Source organism: Physeter macrocephalus, chromosome 9 (genome assembly GCF_002837175.3).
Source record: "Physeter macrocephalus isolate SW-GA chromosome 9, ASM283717v5, whole genome shotgun sequence".
Lineage (NCBI taxonomy): Eukaryota > Metazoa > Chordata > Mammalia > Artiodactyla > Physeteridae > Physeter > Physeter macrocephalus.
In genome coordinates this window covers 29,215,101-29,228,182 of record NC_041222.1, presented here as the reverse complement: position 1 = coordinate 29,228,182, position 13,082 = coordinate 29,215,101, and the positions used below count along the sequence as shown (strand labels likewise).

The 13,082-nt window shown below is 37.6% G+C and overlaps 1 protein-coding gene and 1 long non-coding RNA gene across 6 annotated transcripts in view; one reads left to right on the top strand and one right to left on the bottom strand.

Annotated features, from left to right (window-relative positions):
• The window catches only part of LOC114486868 (uncharacterized), a 108,669-nt gene that overhangs the window by 22,892 nt on the left and 72,695 nt on the right, over positions 1 to 13,082 (bottom strand). The window lies entirely within an intron of this gene.
• Positions 1 to 13,082, top strand: part of LOC102993308 (phospholipid-transporting ATPase FetA-like) — a 99,144-nt gene that overhangs the window by 19,202 nt on the left and 66,860 nt on the right. For all 3 annotated transcript variants that reach the window (XM_055087101.1, XM_055087102.1, XM_028493835.1), the window contains exon 2: positions 8,301 to 8,378. In XM_055087101.1, coding sequence (XP_054943076.1) covers positions 8,336 to 8,378 — 43 coding nt within the window. In that variant the 5' untranslated portion in view covers positions 8,301 to 8,335. The remainder of the gene's footprint in view (positions 1 to 8,300; positions 8,379 to 13,082) is intronic.

Below are 13,082 nucleotides of genomic sequence, written 5' to 3'. Positions count from 1 at the left end.
AAGAAGTTGTGGCACATATACACAATGGAATATTACTCAGCCATAAAAAGAAACGAAATTGAGTTTTTTATAGTGAGGTGGATGGTCCTAGAGTCTGTCATACAGAGTGAAGTTAAGTCAGAAAGAGAAAAACAAATACCATATGCTAACACATGTATATGGAATCTAAAAATAATTTTAAATTTAGAAATGGTTATGAAGAACGCAGGGGCAGGACGGGAATAAAGACGCAGACGTAGAGAATGGACTTGAGGACACGGGGAGGGGGAAGGGTAAGCTGGGACAAAGTGAGAGAGTGGCATGGACTTATAAATACTACCAAATGTAAAATAGATAGCTAGTTGGAAGCAGCCACATAGCACAGGGAGATCAGCTCGGTGGTTTGTGACCACCTAGACGGGTGGGAGGGAGACTCAAGAGGGAGGAGATATGGGGGTATATGTATATGTATAGCTGATTCACTTTGTTATAAAGCAGAAACTAACACACCATTGTAAAGCAGTTATACTCCAATAAAGATGTTAAAGGGCTTCCCTGGTGGCGCAGTGGTTGGGAGTCTGCCTGCCGATGCTGGGGGCTCGGGTTTGTGCCGCGGTCCAGGAGGATCCCGCATGCCGCGGAGCGGCTGGGCCCGTGGGCCATGGCCACCGGCCCTGCGCATCCGGAGCCTGTGCTCCGCAACGGGAGAGGCCACAGCAGTGAGAGGCCTGCGGTAAAAATGTTAAAAAAAAATAAAGATGATTATAACACAGAAAAACTCTTAGTTTTAGGAAAATAATATCAACCAAATGGTATGGAGTTGGGATGGGGGAAAGATTATTTCTGGATTGGGGGAACAGAGAAACTTCATTGAGAAGTTCATGGGATTTGAGCAGGCCTTTGTAGAATAACCTTTGAAAGATTTTGACTGATATAGAGCAGGGCATTACCCTTGGAAGGAACAGTGAGCAATGGCATAGATGCAGGAAAGCATGGGCCATATAGAGGGAAAAGTACATAGGCCAGTTTGAATAAAGGTAAATAGTGGAAGAGAAAGATGAGAGAACAGTTCAAATTAGAGCATCTTGAATGTGTGGCTGATAATATATCTGAACTTCATTCACTAACCCATGGGAAGGCATCGAAGGTTTTTGAGCTGCTAAGAAGTCATGATCAGTGTTCTGCTCTAGGGCAGCAGTGGATACTTTATAAAAGTTGGAAGCAAATAACAGGATATTGAATCCAGGAGGAAGGTATAAAGAATCTGATGATATTAGTGGGATTAGAAAGGAGGTAGTAGCTTCAAGAGACCCTCAAATGTAATATATAGAACCTGAGAGGTGATCAGAGAAGGAATAGATGGTAACTCTTAAATTTTATAAACGAGTTACAGAATAATAAGGCAGAGGATCAGATATGCTTAAAATCAGGGAAGGTAAGAAATGTCATTTTGGAACATGTTTATCTTGAGATGAGGGTCAGCACCTAAGATGAAATGTCCAACAGTTTAAGTTTGGGACTAGAGATAGTTTTAGGAGCCAGGGCTAGAGTTGCAATGAGAGGATATATCATAACTCAGGGAAAGCACACACAGAAAACAGGGATAAGAACAACGCCTTGGGGGAAGAGCACCTATTATGTGCAAGGCATTGTAAAAAAAAAAAAGCTTGATATACTTTATATAATCCTTGCAACCAAGGTGAAGTGATTATCTTCATGTGAGAGATAAGGAGAAGTTCAGAGTGATTATCTCATTAGACCAAGGTCATACATTTGACAGTGTTGGTTGGCTCCAGGGTTTATAGTTAGGTCAGCCGAAATTTACATCACACTGCAAAGCTGTCAGAGGCAGGAGGAGGAAAACCAGGAGAATTAATTGTCATGAAAACAAGGGAGGAGAAGAAGACTAAGTATCTTAATAAACTATGGGGTGACTGTGGGAATAGAAAAGATGGAGGTGAGGAGGTGAAATATCTTCAGTGGTTCCCAGAAGTTCCAGCTTTTGTTGGGAATTTGTGCCAAGAGCACATAGATGCCAATCTTAGGTACATTGAGAGAGGCTGTTTAAGGACTTTGAACTGCACCTGGCCTGGCTGGAGGTTGAGTTCCATCTACAAATGTACATTTTAACTTGCTCAAATAAGCACTTACCCCAGAAGCACCAGCTGATCTTCCAACTTTGTTTTTAGCAGGAGAGACTACTTTTTCAATTTAGAATATAGGAAAATCCCAGATAAAATCAGAGTTATTCAAGTTGAAGGAGAGGGAGTACCCTTTTCCTCCTCCTTGCTCCCCTCTACCCTTAATCCACTTCAGAAAAGGGTTCTGAAACCTCCTTGCTGTACATAATAGTATTTGAAAAACCCCTGCTTTGCATTAAATCTGGGGGGGGTGACAAAGGGAAGTGACAGGTATTGCCCTTTATTATATATGAGAAAAGCTAGAGAACTGAAGGAAAGAGTCATTTGCTTTAGGTACAAATAATTTAGGAATCCAGCTGAGAATAGAACAGGAGTTTTCAAACTCCCCAACAGTCAGCAGTCTTTCTATTATCTCACTCTTGTCCCCAGTTTTAAAACAAATAAAATTTGTTTAAAAAAGAACATACCACTTGATTTCTAAGATTCCATTCAAAAGATATTTGTTAACTACATATACGTGCAAAACAGTTAAGACCCGCTTAATAAACACTGACTCATTTTTATAGACTAAAAGAAAGGGAAAATAAACTATCCCAAAGCATCAGTATTATACTACCAAAAAAGGAGCTTTCTCTGTGAGACTGCAAAATTACAAGCACCAGAAGGAGATTGTGTGGACTCCAATATTTGTTCAGACCCAATTTAAAGCTCTAGGCAGAAAAGAGGGGTTTTGTAGCACACAGTAGCTTTACAAAGCCTGCCTTATAGGCTGAGCAGGTAACTCCTGGGGAAGACTATGAGTTTGAAAATGAAAGTAGTGGCTAAGAAACTATAGTGTTTTGCAGGGTTTTTTCTACTCCATTTTGTGTTTGAAGTTTGTTTTATATTCATCTTCAGCTATTTGCTTTAAACCACTTGAAACCAAATCCAAGTTAATTGAAAGGTTATGAGGGGTCCATGAACCACCTTTGGAAGAAGCAGTTTGCAAACAAGGGTTTTGAAACTCTCTTCATTTTCCCTATCTAGAGGAAACAGAATTTCAAAATCCACAAAAAAAGAATTTGGCAAGTTCCCAGAAGCCGGGCATCAGATGTAGGAAGCTGAAGGAGATCTAGTCATCTAAATGGCTTCATAGACTAGTAGATGTTTCAATGTCTTCCTACCAATCCCAGAGTTGTTTGTTTGTTTTTTTTTAACATCCTCCCAGAGTTTTAAAGTTACTAAGTTTAGAAGATCTTTGTTTTCCTAGAGCGTTTTCCCGTCAGAAAGAATTTATGGTTGAAATAAGGAGGGGATAAGGCAGGAACTGTAACTGAGAAGAGAGGTGTAGTGTGGAGTACTGGCAGTTTTCAGGCTGTGCCGTTTAAAAGCATTTCAGGGTAAGGCTTGCTTTTTATTTTTTATTTATTTTTTTAGTATATGTGCTTCTGTTGCATTTTTTTTAAAAAAAAGAAAACTTTTGTTACCTTTGCTAGATTCATGGGGTAGGAATTGGGATGGAGGAACATTGATTTCTGGAGTCACTCTGGGGATTTGTGCATTGGATATAATAGCTAACGCAGAGAAACCTTAATGGAGTAGACTGGAAGCTTTCACGATTTTACACAACTGTTTTGGGGAAAACATAGTTCTTATTTTAGTCAGGGGATGATGAGCACATCTGCTTCTATGTGAGAGTCCTTTCTTCAGATTCCCAAAATCATTCAAGTCAACCAGGGGTTTGTTCCTTTGTTGGTAAAGAACTCTACTCTCTGGAAGACAGATTTGTTCATTGAAAGCCAATAATGACTTGAGTGCATGCAGTCTATGATATTCTAGTACTAAGAGTCATTGGCTATTCTTGTATCACAAATATGCCATTGCTAGACTGCATTGTGTTTTAGTTTATGTAGTTTTCAGACTGAGCTAAATATATAAAGACTTTCTCTAATACTTTGTACTTAGTAAATTTGCCAGTTTTTTGTATATAATAAGTGTGGGGAGGGTACAGGATGCTGGCAGCACAGAATCACAGCTGTGGCTTGGGGGAACTTGAGGTTGGTTTGCAATGTGATACCAATCGGAACTCTATAGGCTTAAATATCAGTAGACCAGTACTCTACCCTCAACCCCAAGTTTTAGTAAGGTCATTTTTGTTTCTATGTTATGTGACTCAGTTCAAGGTCTAGGCAGCTTGGAGATTATCAGCTCAAGGTGGGACCTCTTATTTCTACCTTTAGATTCTCATGTCTAAGTGAAAGAGCTTTAGTTTCTATAGCCATGTCTTATAGGAGCTGGTGTTATTTCTTGACTTCTCCTTGATGACTCATTTATGACTCTGGTGTTTTTCAATCTTCTTTTTAAAATGTTATGATCCTCCCCCCAAATTTTTAGTAATTACAGAGGGAAAAATAGTAAGTTTACAGTGGAGAGTTCTGGCAGACACCATCTTAGCCAAGCGTTCTAGGTTCACATCACTAGGAGTACATATGACAGCATGTATCCCCTGATATGATGCAATGAGAAGGGCACATCAAACTCAAATTGAGGCACCTTCTACAAAACAACTGGCCAATACCCTTCAAAACTCTCAAGATTATGAAAAACAAGGGAAGAATGAGGAACAGTCACATATTGAAGGAGACGTACAACTAAATGTCATGTGGGATCCTGGATTAGATCCTGGAACAACAACAACAAAAAAGGACATTAGTGGAAAGAATTGGTAAAAAATAAATATTTTCTGTACTTTAGTTAATAGTATTATACCAAGGTTAATTTCTTAGTTTGTTAATTGTTTAATCGTTATGTAAGATATTAACATAAGAAGGTGGGTAGAGAGTGTATGGAAATTCTCTATACTATTTTTGCGACTTTTCTGTAAGTTTAAAATTATCTCAAAATAAAAATAATTTTTTCATGTAGTAACCTGAATTGGACCAACTCTTTTAGTAAGTGTTAATTAAAAATTACTCTCTGAGGACTTCCCTGGTGGCGCAGTGGTAAAGAATCCGCCTGCCAGTGCAGGGGACACGGGTTAGATCCTTGGTCCGGGAGGATCACACATGCCACGGAGCAATTAAGCCCGTGTGCCACGACTACTGAAGCCCGCATGCCTAGAGCCCGTGCTCCGCAACAAGAGAAGCCACCACAATGAGAAGCCCGCACACCACAAAGAAGAGTAGCCCCCGCTCAGTGAAACTAGAGAAAGCCCGCGCACAGCAATGAAGACCCAACGCAGCTGAAAAAACTAAAATAAAATTATTTTTAAAAATAAAAATAAAAATTACTCTCCAGAGTAATTATTCTTCCTTATAGGAAGAGTATTTCCTATCTGGTATGTTCACTTTAATTTTTTAGTTCTTTTGTTATATCATATATTGAATAGATATAAAGTTTATCACAAATGTGTAAGTTGTAAAGAGTAACACCATGAGCACAAATGTAGCTTGAAGCACTCCGTATGCTTTTTCCATCCCATCCCCTTCCCTCTCCCTAACCTCTATCCTGAATTTGGTATTTTTCATTCCCTTGTTTCTCTTTATAGGTTTACCTTGAAAGTATTTATCCCTGATGATATAGTTTTACATGATCTTTAACTTTACATAAGTGGAATAATATTTTATGTGTTCTTTTGCAATTTGTTTTTTCCCTAAATATTATATTCCTGAGATTTAACAATGTTAATATGTATAACTTAGCTCACTCATTTTCACTACTATGTGGGTTTCCATTTTATGAACATACCACAAGTTACTTCTCTATTTTATCATTAATAGCCATTTGGTTGGTTTCCCAGTTTTGCTGTTATGAGCAGTGCTGTTGCACACATCTTCGTATGTGACATATTATGACAGTTTCCCTCGGGTATATAAATAAGATGGACTAGCTGGGTTATAGGGTAAATCCTCCATCAACTTTATTAGATAAGGCCAAATTGTTTTCCAGCGTGGTTTGTCCAATTTTTAATACCACCAACAGTATGTAAATGTTCCAGTGGTTCCACTTTATCTCTAACACAATATTATTAGACTTAAATTTTTTTTTACTAATCTGGTGGGTGTGTATATTAAAATTTTAAAACATTGCCATTTGTTGATTGACTACTTTGTGTCAAGTACTGTGGCAGATGTTTTCATACATTATTTAATCCTCTCACAGCTCTTCTTAGCTCCCTAATGGAAACTAATGTTGTACTTAGTTTGTAATACGTAATTACCTCTAAACCTCTCTCTGGCAAATTTATTCCTTATCAGATCTTTCTCCATCTTGTATCTGCTAAATTTATTTTCTGTTTCTTAAAAAAAAATTATTCTCACTTTAGAAGAAATTTAAGGCATGAAGTGGTTAATAACTTGCCCCAAGTCACATTGTCGTTAATTAGTAGCAAACTTTGAAATAAAACCCAGTTCTCTAGCTCCTAATCCTTTTTTTTTTTACTCCATGTCTTCCCTTTTCCCTCCCACATCACATTTCTTCTTCCCTTCCCTCACATTCTCCTACTCCTCTGAGTTTAACAGCTTAAATGTATTTTCCACTTGGCGGCTATGTAATGTGATGTGCGTGTAGAGAGCGTCACAAGATTGGGTGAGTGCCTGGTTCCAGCTAAATAGTCATTACTCAGGTCCCTGGCTGGCTGTTAAGTGTCACACCATTTCACATTCCAAGCTGTGCTACTTGTGTGCATTTGGCCAGGCTACCCTCTCAAAGCTGTCTATGGCCCTGCAGGGGTTGGAGAGAATCCAGAACTTCAGGACCTCCCATCCTTGGCTCTCCTTTCTCAGCAGTAGGAACCCCAAGCCTACTGTGGGGGTCCCTGAGAATTCTCAGGCAACTGAAGGTAGGACTGGGTGCCTAGAGAGTGGTGCTATTAGAACTGCTCACGTTCGTTAGGAACACACAGATTCTGTTGACAGAAGAAACAGACCTTAGGTTGGGGTACAAAACTTGGAGCACAAGTGAATTTTTTCGGCCTACACAATATTTAATTTCACTTTTTAAAAAATATGGATGCTTTTATAGGAGGCATGCACTCACCAATTGGTCACAATACCCAGCACTTCATTTCTTGTTGTTTTACACCTAACTGCTATTAACTCCCTGGCTCCTAAAGTTATTTGATGCAACTCTGCCTAGATTATTGAAATATGAATTGTATCCTTAATGAGGTCACTTGGGACTCACTGAGGGCAGAACTGGAAGATGCATTCTCATTCCAAAGTGATCACATTTGCCCAGGTAATTTTTTTTTCTGACAGCCAAACATCCCTTGGCTGTAAACACTCTTTTACTTAGACTTAACACTTCCCCCCAAATTATGGATTTTTGTCCCATCTAATCTTGTTTGGGATAATTAAGATGAAAATACATGTAATATTTTCTAGTCTTGGCTTATGCACACTTAGTGACTTAGGAGACCTGAAAGAAATTAATTAATTAAAATAAACATACTTTATTGGCCTTTTTTGAATTGGGTTAAGGATGGAGAGATAGAAGGGTTTTCTGTGTAGCATACTCATGGGGTTTGATAAAGCATAATTTTCAAAAGGTTAAAAAACATGACTCTCATGTAAATATAAAATGGACAGGTGTCACAGATTTTTTTTAACTCATTAATTAATGAGGGAACCAGTAAGATGTTAAGACCAGTTCAAATAAAAATTTAGGAGCTGTGTATATATAGGCAATTTCATTTTTAAAAAAGTTAAGATTTCTCAATTATATACAAAACTATTTAAAGTCCTAAAGTACATTAATCATAACCTTTGGAGTTATCTTTTCCACCAGAGAGAAAATATTTATATCTATATTAGATGAAAATCTACAAGTTAACTGCTGCCCTATGGGGTTATAGAATAGTCCAACAGAAAACTGATCAAAGGTATAAGCCCAGAACTTCACTAAAAGATCACCCAATGATTTATTTTCCCTGTTTCCAAGTTTCAGCTAATTTTTCTGACAGAATATAGTTATCAGCATAGATTTGGTTGCCAGGAAGTAGAATCTGTTTCCCAAGTTTTGAAAATATAACATTATGATAAGGATGTATGAAATGAATTCTAAAATTTAGCATATGTATTTTAGAGGTAGATTTATTTTGGATTTCAGAGATGAAGTTCCAAGTTTCTTAAACATTCATTTAAGTAAAATGGTATCGGCAATGAGAAATTCTCATTCTAAATTTTTTCATTTCCTTTACAGAAATCCCAGGGAATTTTAACTGGAACTACTCTGCAATGTCTGTATTTGAAAAGGAAAGTGAGGACAAACAAAATGGAGGTAGGTGAACTCTAAGTCTGTATGTCATTATTGTTGCCTCTAAAAAGTGCACACATGCACGCACATATGTGTGCACTTGCACGTATGACAGATAAATAGACTGGCCAACCTACCAAACTACCATTATAGCAAACTGACCAGAAAAGGAAATATACTTTGCAGAAGTAAATACTTTGTACTTACAATTACAAGCTCCCTTGTTCTGTCATTTGAGAATTCTAATTTGAGTAGTTATATTGCTCATCTTTTGTTCTTTTATCTGTACTCTTATTTTATTTTGTACTTTTATTTGGAAGTTCATCGGGAAAGCATGTGTTCCTTTTCCTCTCCCCATCCTTCACAACCGCCTCCTGCTAAAAAAGAAGTGGTTAATGTGAAAAGCAGTTGCTGAGGCTAATTAAGTCATCTTTTGCAGACTTTTTGCAGACAGAGCAAGTGGATCTGGCTGTGGTGTTAGAGAGGATTTCTGTACCACTTCCGTGCTTTCCTGTGGTGATTCAAAGTACTAAAAGGAGCTGGGGTAATCACACCCAAGCCACCTTTAAGAATGAAGCTGCCTGACATGAAAAAAGAAATCTTTTTCTAACATAAAATTTTGAGAAAGCAAGCCAGACTGTAGTTCTATATTTAGGCTTCCTTTTGAGGAGTGGAGAAGGTGCAGAGAATGAAATTAGGTCACTGATTTAAGGCCACACTATACCTTCTTTACTTTCTGTCATTATGCAGTTGTCTGATTCCTGGAAGGAGCCCATTCCAAGGGCACAGGCCCTGGTTCTAGGAAGAGGAAGTCAGGGAGCTCCCAACAGAAGGAAAAAGCAAGAAGTCCTCTCCTACTCTCAGAACTGCTGAAAGAGAGAGGGTTGAGGAAAACAGGCTAACTGACCAATTTCTCCTGCATCTTCTTATGAACAGAGAATACAGAAGACAGTGTAAATCAGTGAAGCAAGAACACACCCTCACACCATACGCAACAATAAACTCAAAATGGCTTAAAGACTTAAATATAAGACATGACACCATAAAATTCCTCGAAGAGAACATATGCAAAACATTTCTCTGACATAAATCGTAACAATGTTTTCTTAGGTCAGTCTCCCAAGGCAATAGAAATAAAAGCAAAAATAAACAAATGGTACCTAATCAAACTTATAAGCTTTTGCACAGCAAAGGAAACCATTAACAAAATGAAAAGACAACCTACAGACTGGGAGAAAATATTTGCAAACGATGTGACCAACAAGGGCTCAATTTCTAAAATATACAAACAGCTTATACAATTCAATAACAACAACAACAAAAAACCCCAAACAACCCAATCAAAAAGTGGGCAGAAGGTCTAAATAGACATTTCTCCAAAGAAGACGTGCAAATGGCCAGTAGGCACATGAAAAAGATGCTCTCTAATTATTAGAGAAATGCAAATCAAAACTACAGTGAGGTACCACCTCACACCGGTCAGAATGGCCATCATCAAAAAATATACAGATAACAAATGCTGGAGAGGGTGTGAAGAAAAGGGAGCCCTCCAACACTGGTGGAAATGTAAATTGGTGCAGCCGCTGTGGAAAACCAGTATGGAGGTTCCTCAAATAATTAAAAATTGAGCTACCATATGATCCAGCAATCCCACTCCTGGGCATATATCCAGACAAATCTATAATTCAAAAAGATACATGGACCCCTATGTTCATAGCAGCACTATTTACAATAGCCAAGACATGGAAGCAACCTAAACATCCATTGACAGATGAATGGATAAAGAAGATATAGATATATATACACACACAATGGAGTGTTACTCAGCCATAAAAAAGAATGAAATAATGCCATTTGCAGCAACATGGATGGACCTAGACATTATCATACTAAGTAAAGTAAGTCAGACAGAAAGACAAACGTCATATGATATCATTTATATGTGGAATCTAAAAAAATGATAGAAATGAACTTATTTACAAAACGGAAGCAAACACAAACATAGAAAACAAATTTATGGTAACCAAAGGCAGAAGGAGGGGGAGGGATAAATTAGGAGTTTGGGATTAGCGATTAGCAGATACACACTACTATATATAAAATAGGTAAATGACAGGGTCCTACTGTATAGCACAGGGAACTATATTCAATATCTTGTAATAAACTATAGTGGAAAAGAATCCGAAAAAGAATATATATATATATATATATATATATATCTGAATCATATATATATATATATATCTGAATCATATATATATATATATATCTGAATCATTATGCTATACACCAGAAACTAACACAACATTGTAAATCAAGTATACTTCAACAAATAAATAAATAACGTTTTAAGAAAAAATATAGAGGACAAAATACTTTAGGGAACAGTAAGTTCAAGGTTAATGAAGAATGTGATAGTCAATAAAGACTGATTAATTTATTCAACAAATATTTATTGATCACCAAATGCCACTGTGCTACATGCTGGCAATACAATAGCGACAAAACTAGACAGAATCCCAGCCCTAATGGAGATTATGGTTTACTGAGGGACAGCCTTTAATTAAGTAATAAGACATTAAATAATAGCACAGAGAAATATCAAATTATATCGACGGTAAGTGCTAGGAAGTCAAGGTCATATGGGAGGCACAGTGGTTAAGACCATGGATTCTGGAGCCATACTGTCTAGGTTTGAATCCTAGCTCCACCACTTACTGTTATTTTGGGGAAAATCTCTTAATTTCGTTATGCTACAGCTTCTCATCCATAAAATGGGGCTAATAATAGTGCTACCTCATAAGGATGTTGTGAGGATTAAATGAGGTAATATTTGTAAAGCACTTGGGACAGTATCTGGCACATGGTAAATACTAGGTAAACGTTTATGTAAAAAGTAATTTATAAGAGCTTGGTGCTCCCATTCAGGAAGATAATTAAGAACTTGAATGTTTATAAATGTGGATCATTTCAAAAAGTCAAAATTTTTACCAATGAAGAGTAATTGGAACCAGTTTTCTTGGTCTGAATTCCTTCAGATAGGCTAAGTCTACCTACTGCAGTACAGTTATTGCTTGTGCTGTTTGGAGCAGTGAGCAGTTAATCCTGGTCCATCCTGTTGGCCTGAGTCAACAAAATAACAGTGGCAAACCCAGTATTTGGCAGGTAACTCTGCCCTTTTCTAGGCTATCAGCCTGTTCTGGTTGGAAAACACATAGTACATAGAGTGGATGTTGACTGGTTCCAGCATTTTGCTTACCTATTCTCTCCTTTCTATTTTTCACTACTTTCTTAGTTCAAGCTCTCACTGTTTCAAGCATTGATTATTGCAGCAATCTTTTAAGTCTTTATTCTGCAATCTGTTCCTCTGTAAATATGTCATATTAATCTTTCTGAAATTCCAGTTTTATCACATTTTTCCCTGCTCAGAATCTTTCTGGGATTCCTTGTCAGCTACTAGATAAAATTTAAGGTCATTAGCCTGCATTAAAAGCCTGACTTTATAGTCTTGTTTCCTGCCTCCTTCAGACTCTTCCTACCTACTGTACTATCATACAACTTGTCTAGTCTCAGTGCTAAAAATTTCATTAAGTTCTTTTTTTCTGCCTAGATACGTGTTCCCTACATCTATCAATATATTGAATCTATATTCATCTTTTAGGCTTAGTGCAAGTCCTCTATGAAGCCTTCTCCAGCAACTCTAGCCACCAGGGCCCCCCCGCCCCTGGCATTATCTTTCCTTCTTGAATTCCTATAGTGCTTGATTTCTACAATTTTTAAAAATAATAGCCTTATTAAGATATAATTCACTTGTCATAAAATTCACCATTTTAAAGCACACAACTCAGTGATTTTCAGTATATTCACAGAATTGTGAACCATGACCATAATTCAGTTTTAGAAAATTTTCATCACCCCCAGAAGAAACCCCATACCCATTAGGAATCACTCCCAATTCCCCCCACCTCCAGCCACTGGCAACCACTAATCTATTTTCTATCTGTATGGACTTGTCTATTCTACACATGACATATGCATAACATATACACATATATATAGAATCAAGTAATATGTAGCCTTTTGTGACCAGCTTCTTTCACTTAATGTTTTCAAGGTTCATGCATATTGTAGCATATATTAGTACCTCATTCCTTTTTATGGCTGAATATCATTTCATTGTATGGGCACACAACTATTTGTTTATCTGTTCATCAGTTGATAGACATTTACATTGTTTACACTTTTTGGCTATTATAAACAATGCTGCTATAAACATTTATGTACAAGTTTTTGTGTGGACTTCAATTCTCTTGGGTTTCTACAATTCATTGTAAATCTTATTAATATCCTGCCTTGAACTTTTACTTTACTGTTTTGCATACATGTTGAGTTTATCTACTAAGTTTTCTACCTAGCACAGTGCCTACAGAGTTCGCTCTGTCATGGAGAGTTTACAAGCTTGTCCCATTTATTATACTTCTCCTTTCCCTCAGCTTTACCACCCGTACACATATATTGATACAAATATCATCATTGTTATCATCACCACTACCACAACACAACAGTAAAAATTATTATTATTATTTTTTTTTTTTTTTGCGGTACGCGGGCCTCTCACTGTTGTGGCCCCTCCCGTTGCGGAGCACAGGCTCCGGACACGCAGGCTTAGCGGCCATGGCTCACGGGCCCAGCCGCTCCGCGGCACGTGGGATCTTCCCGGACCGGGGC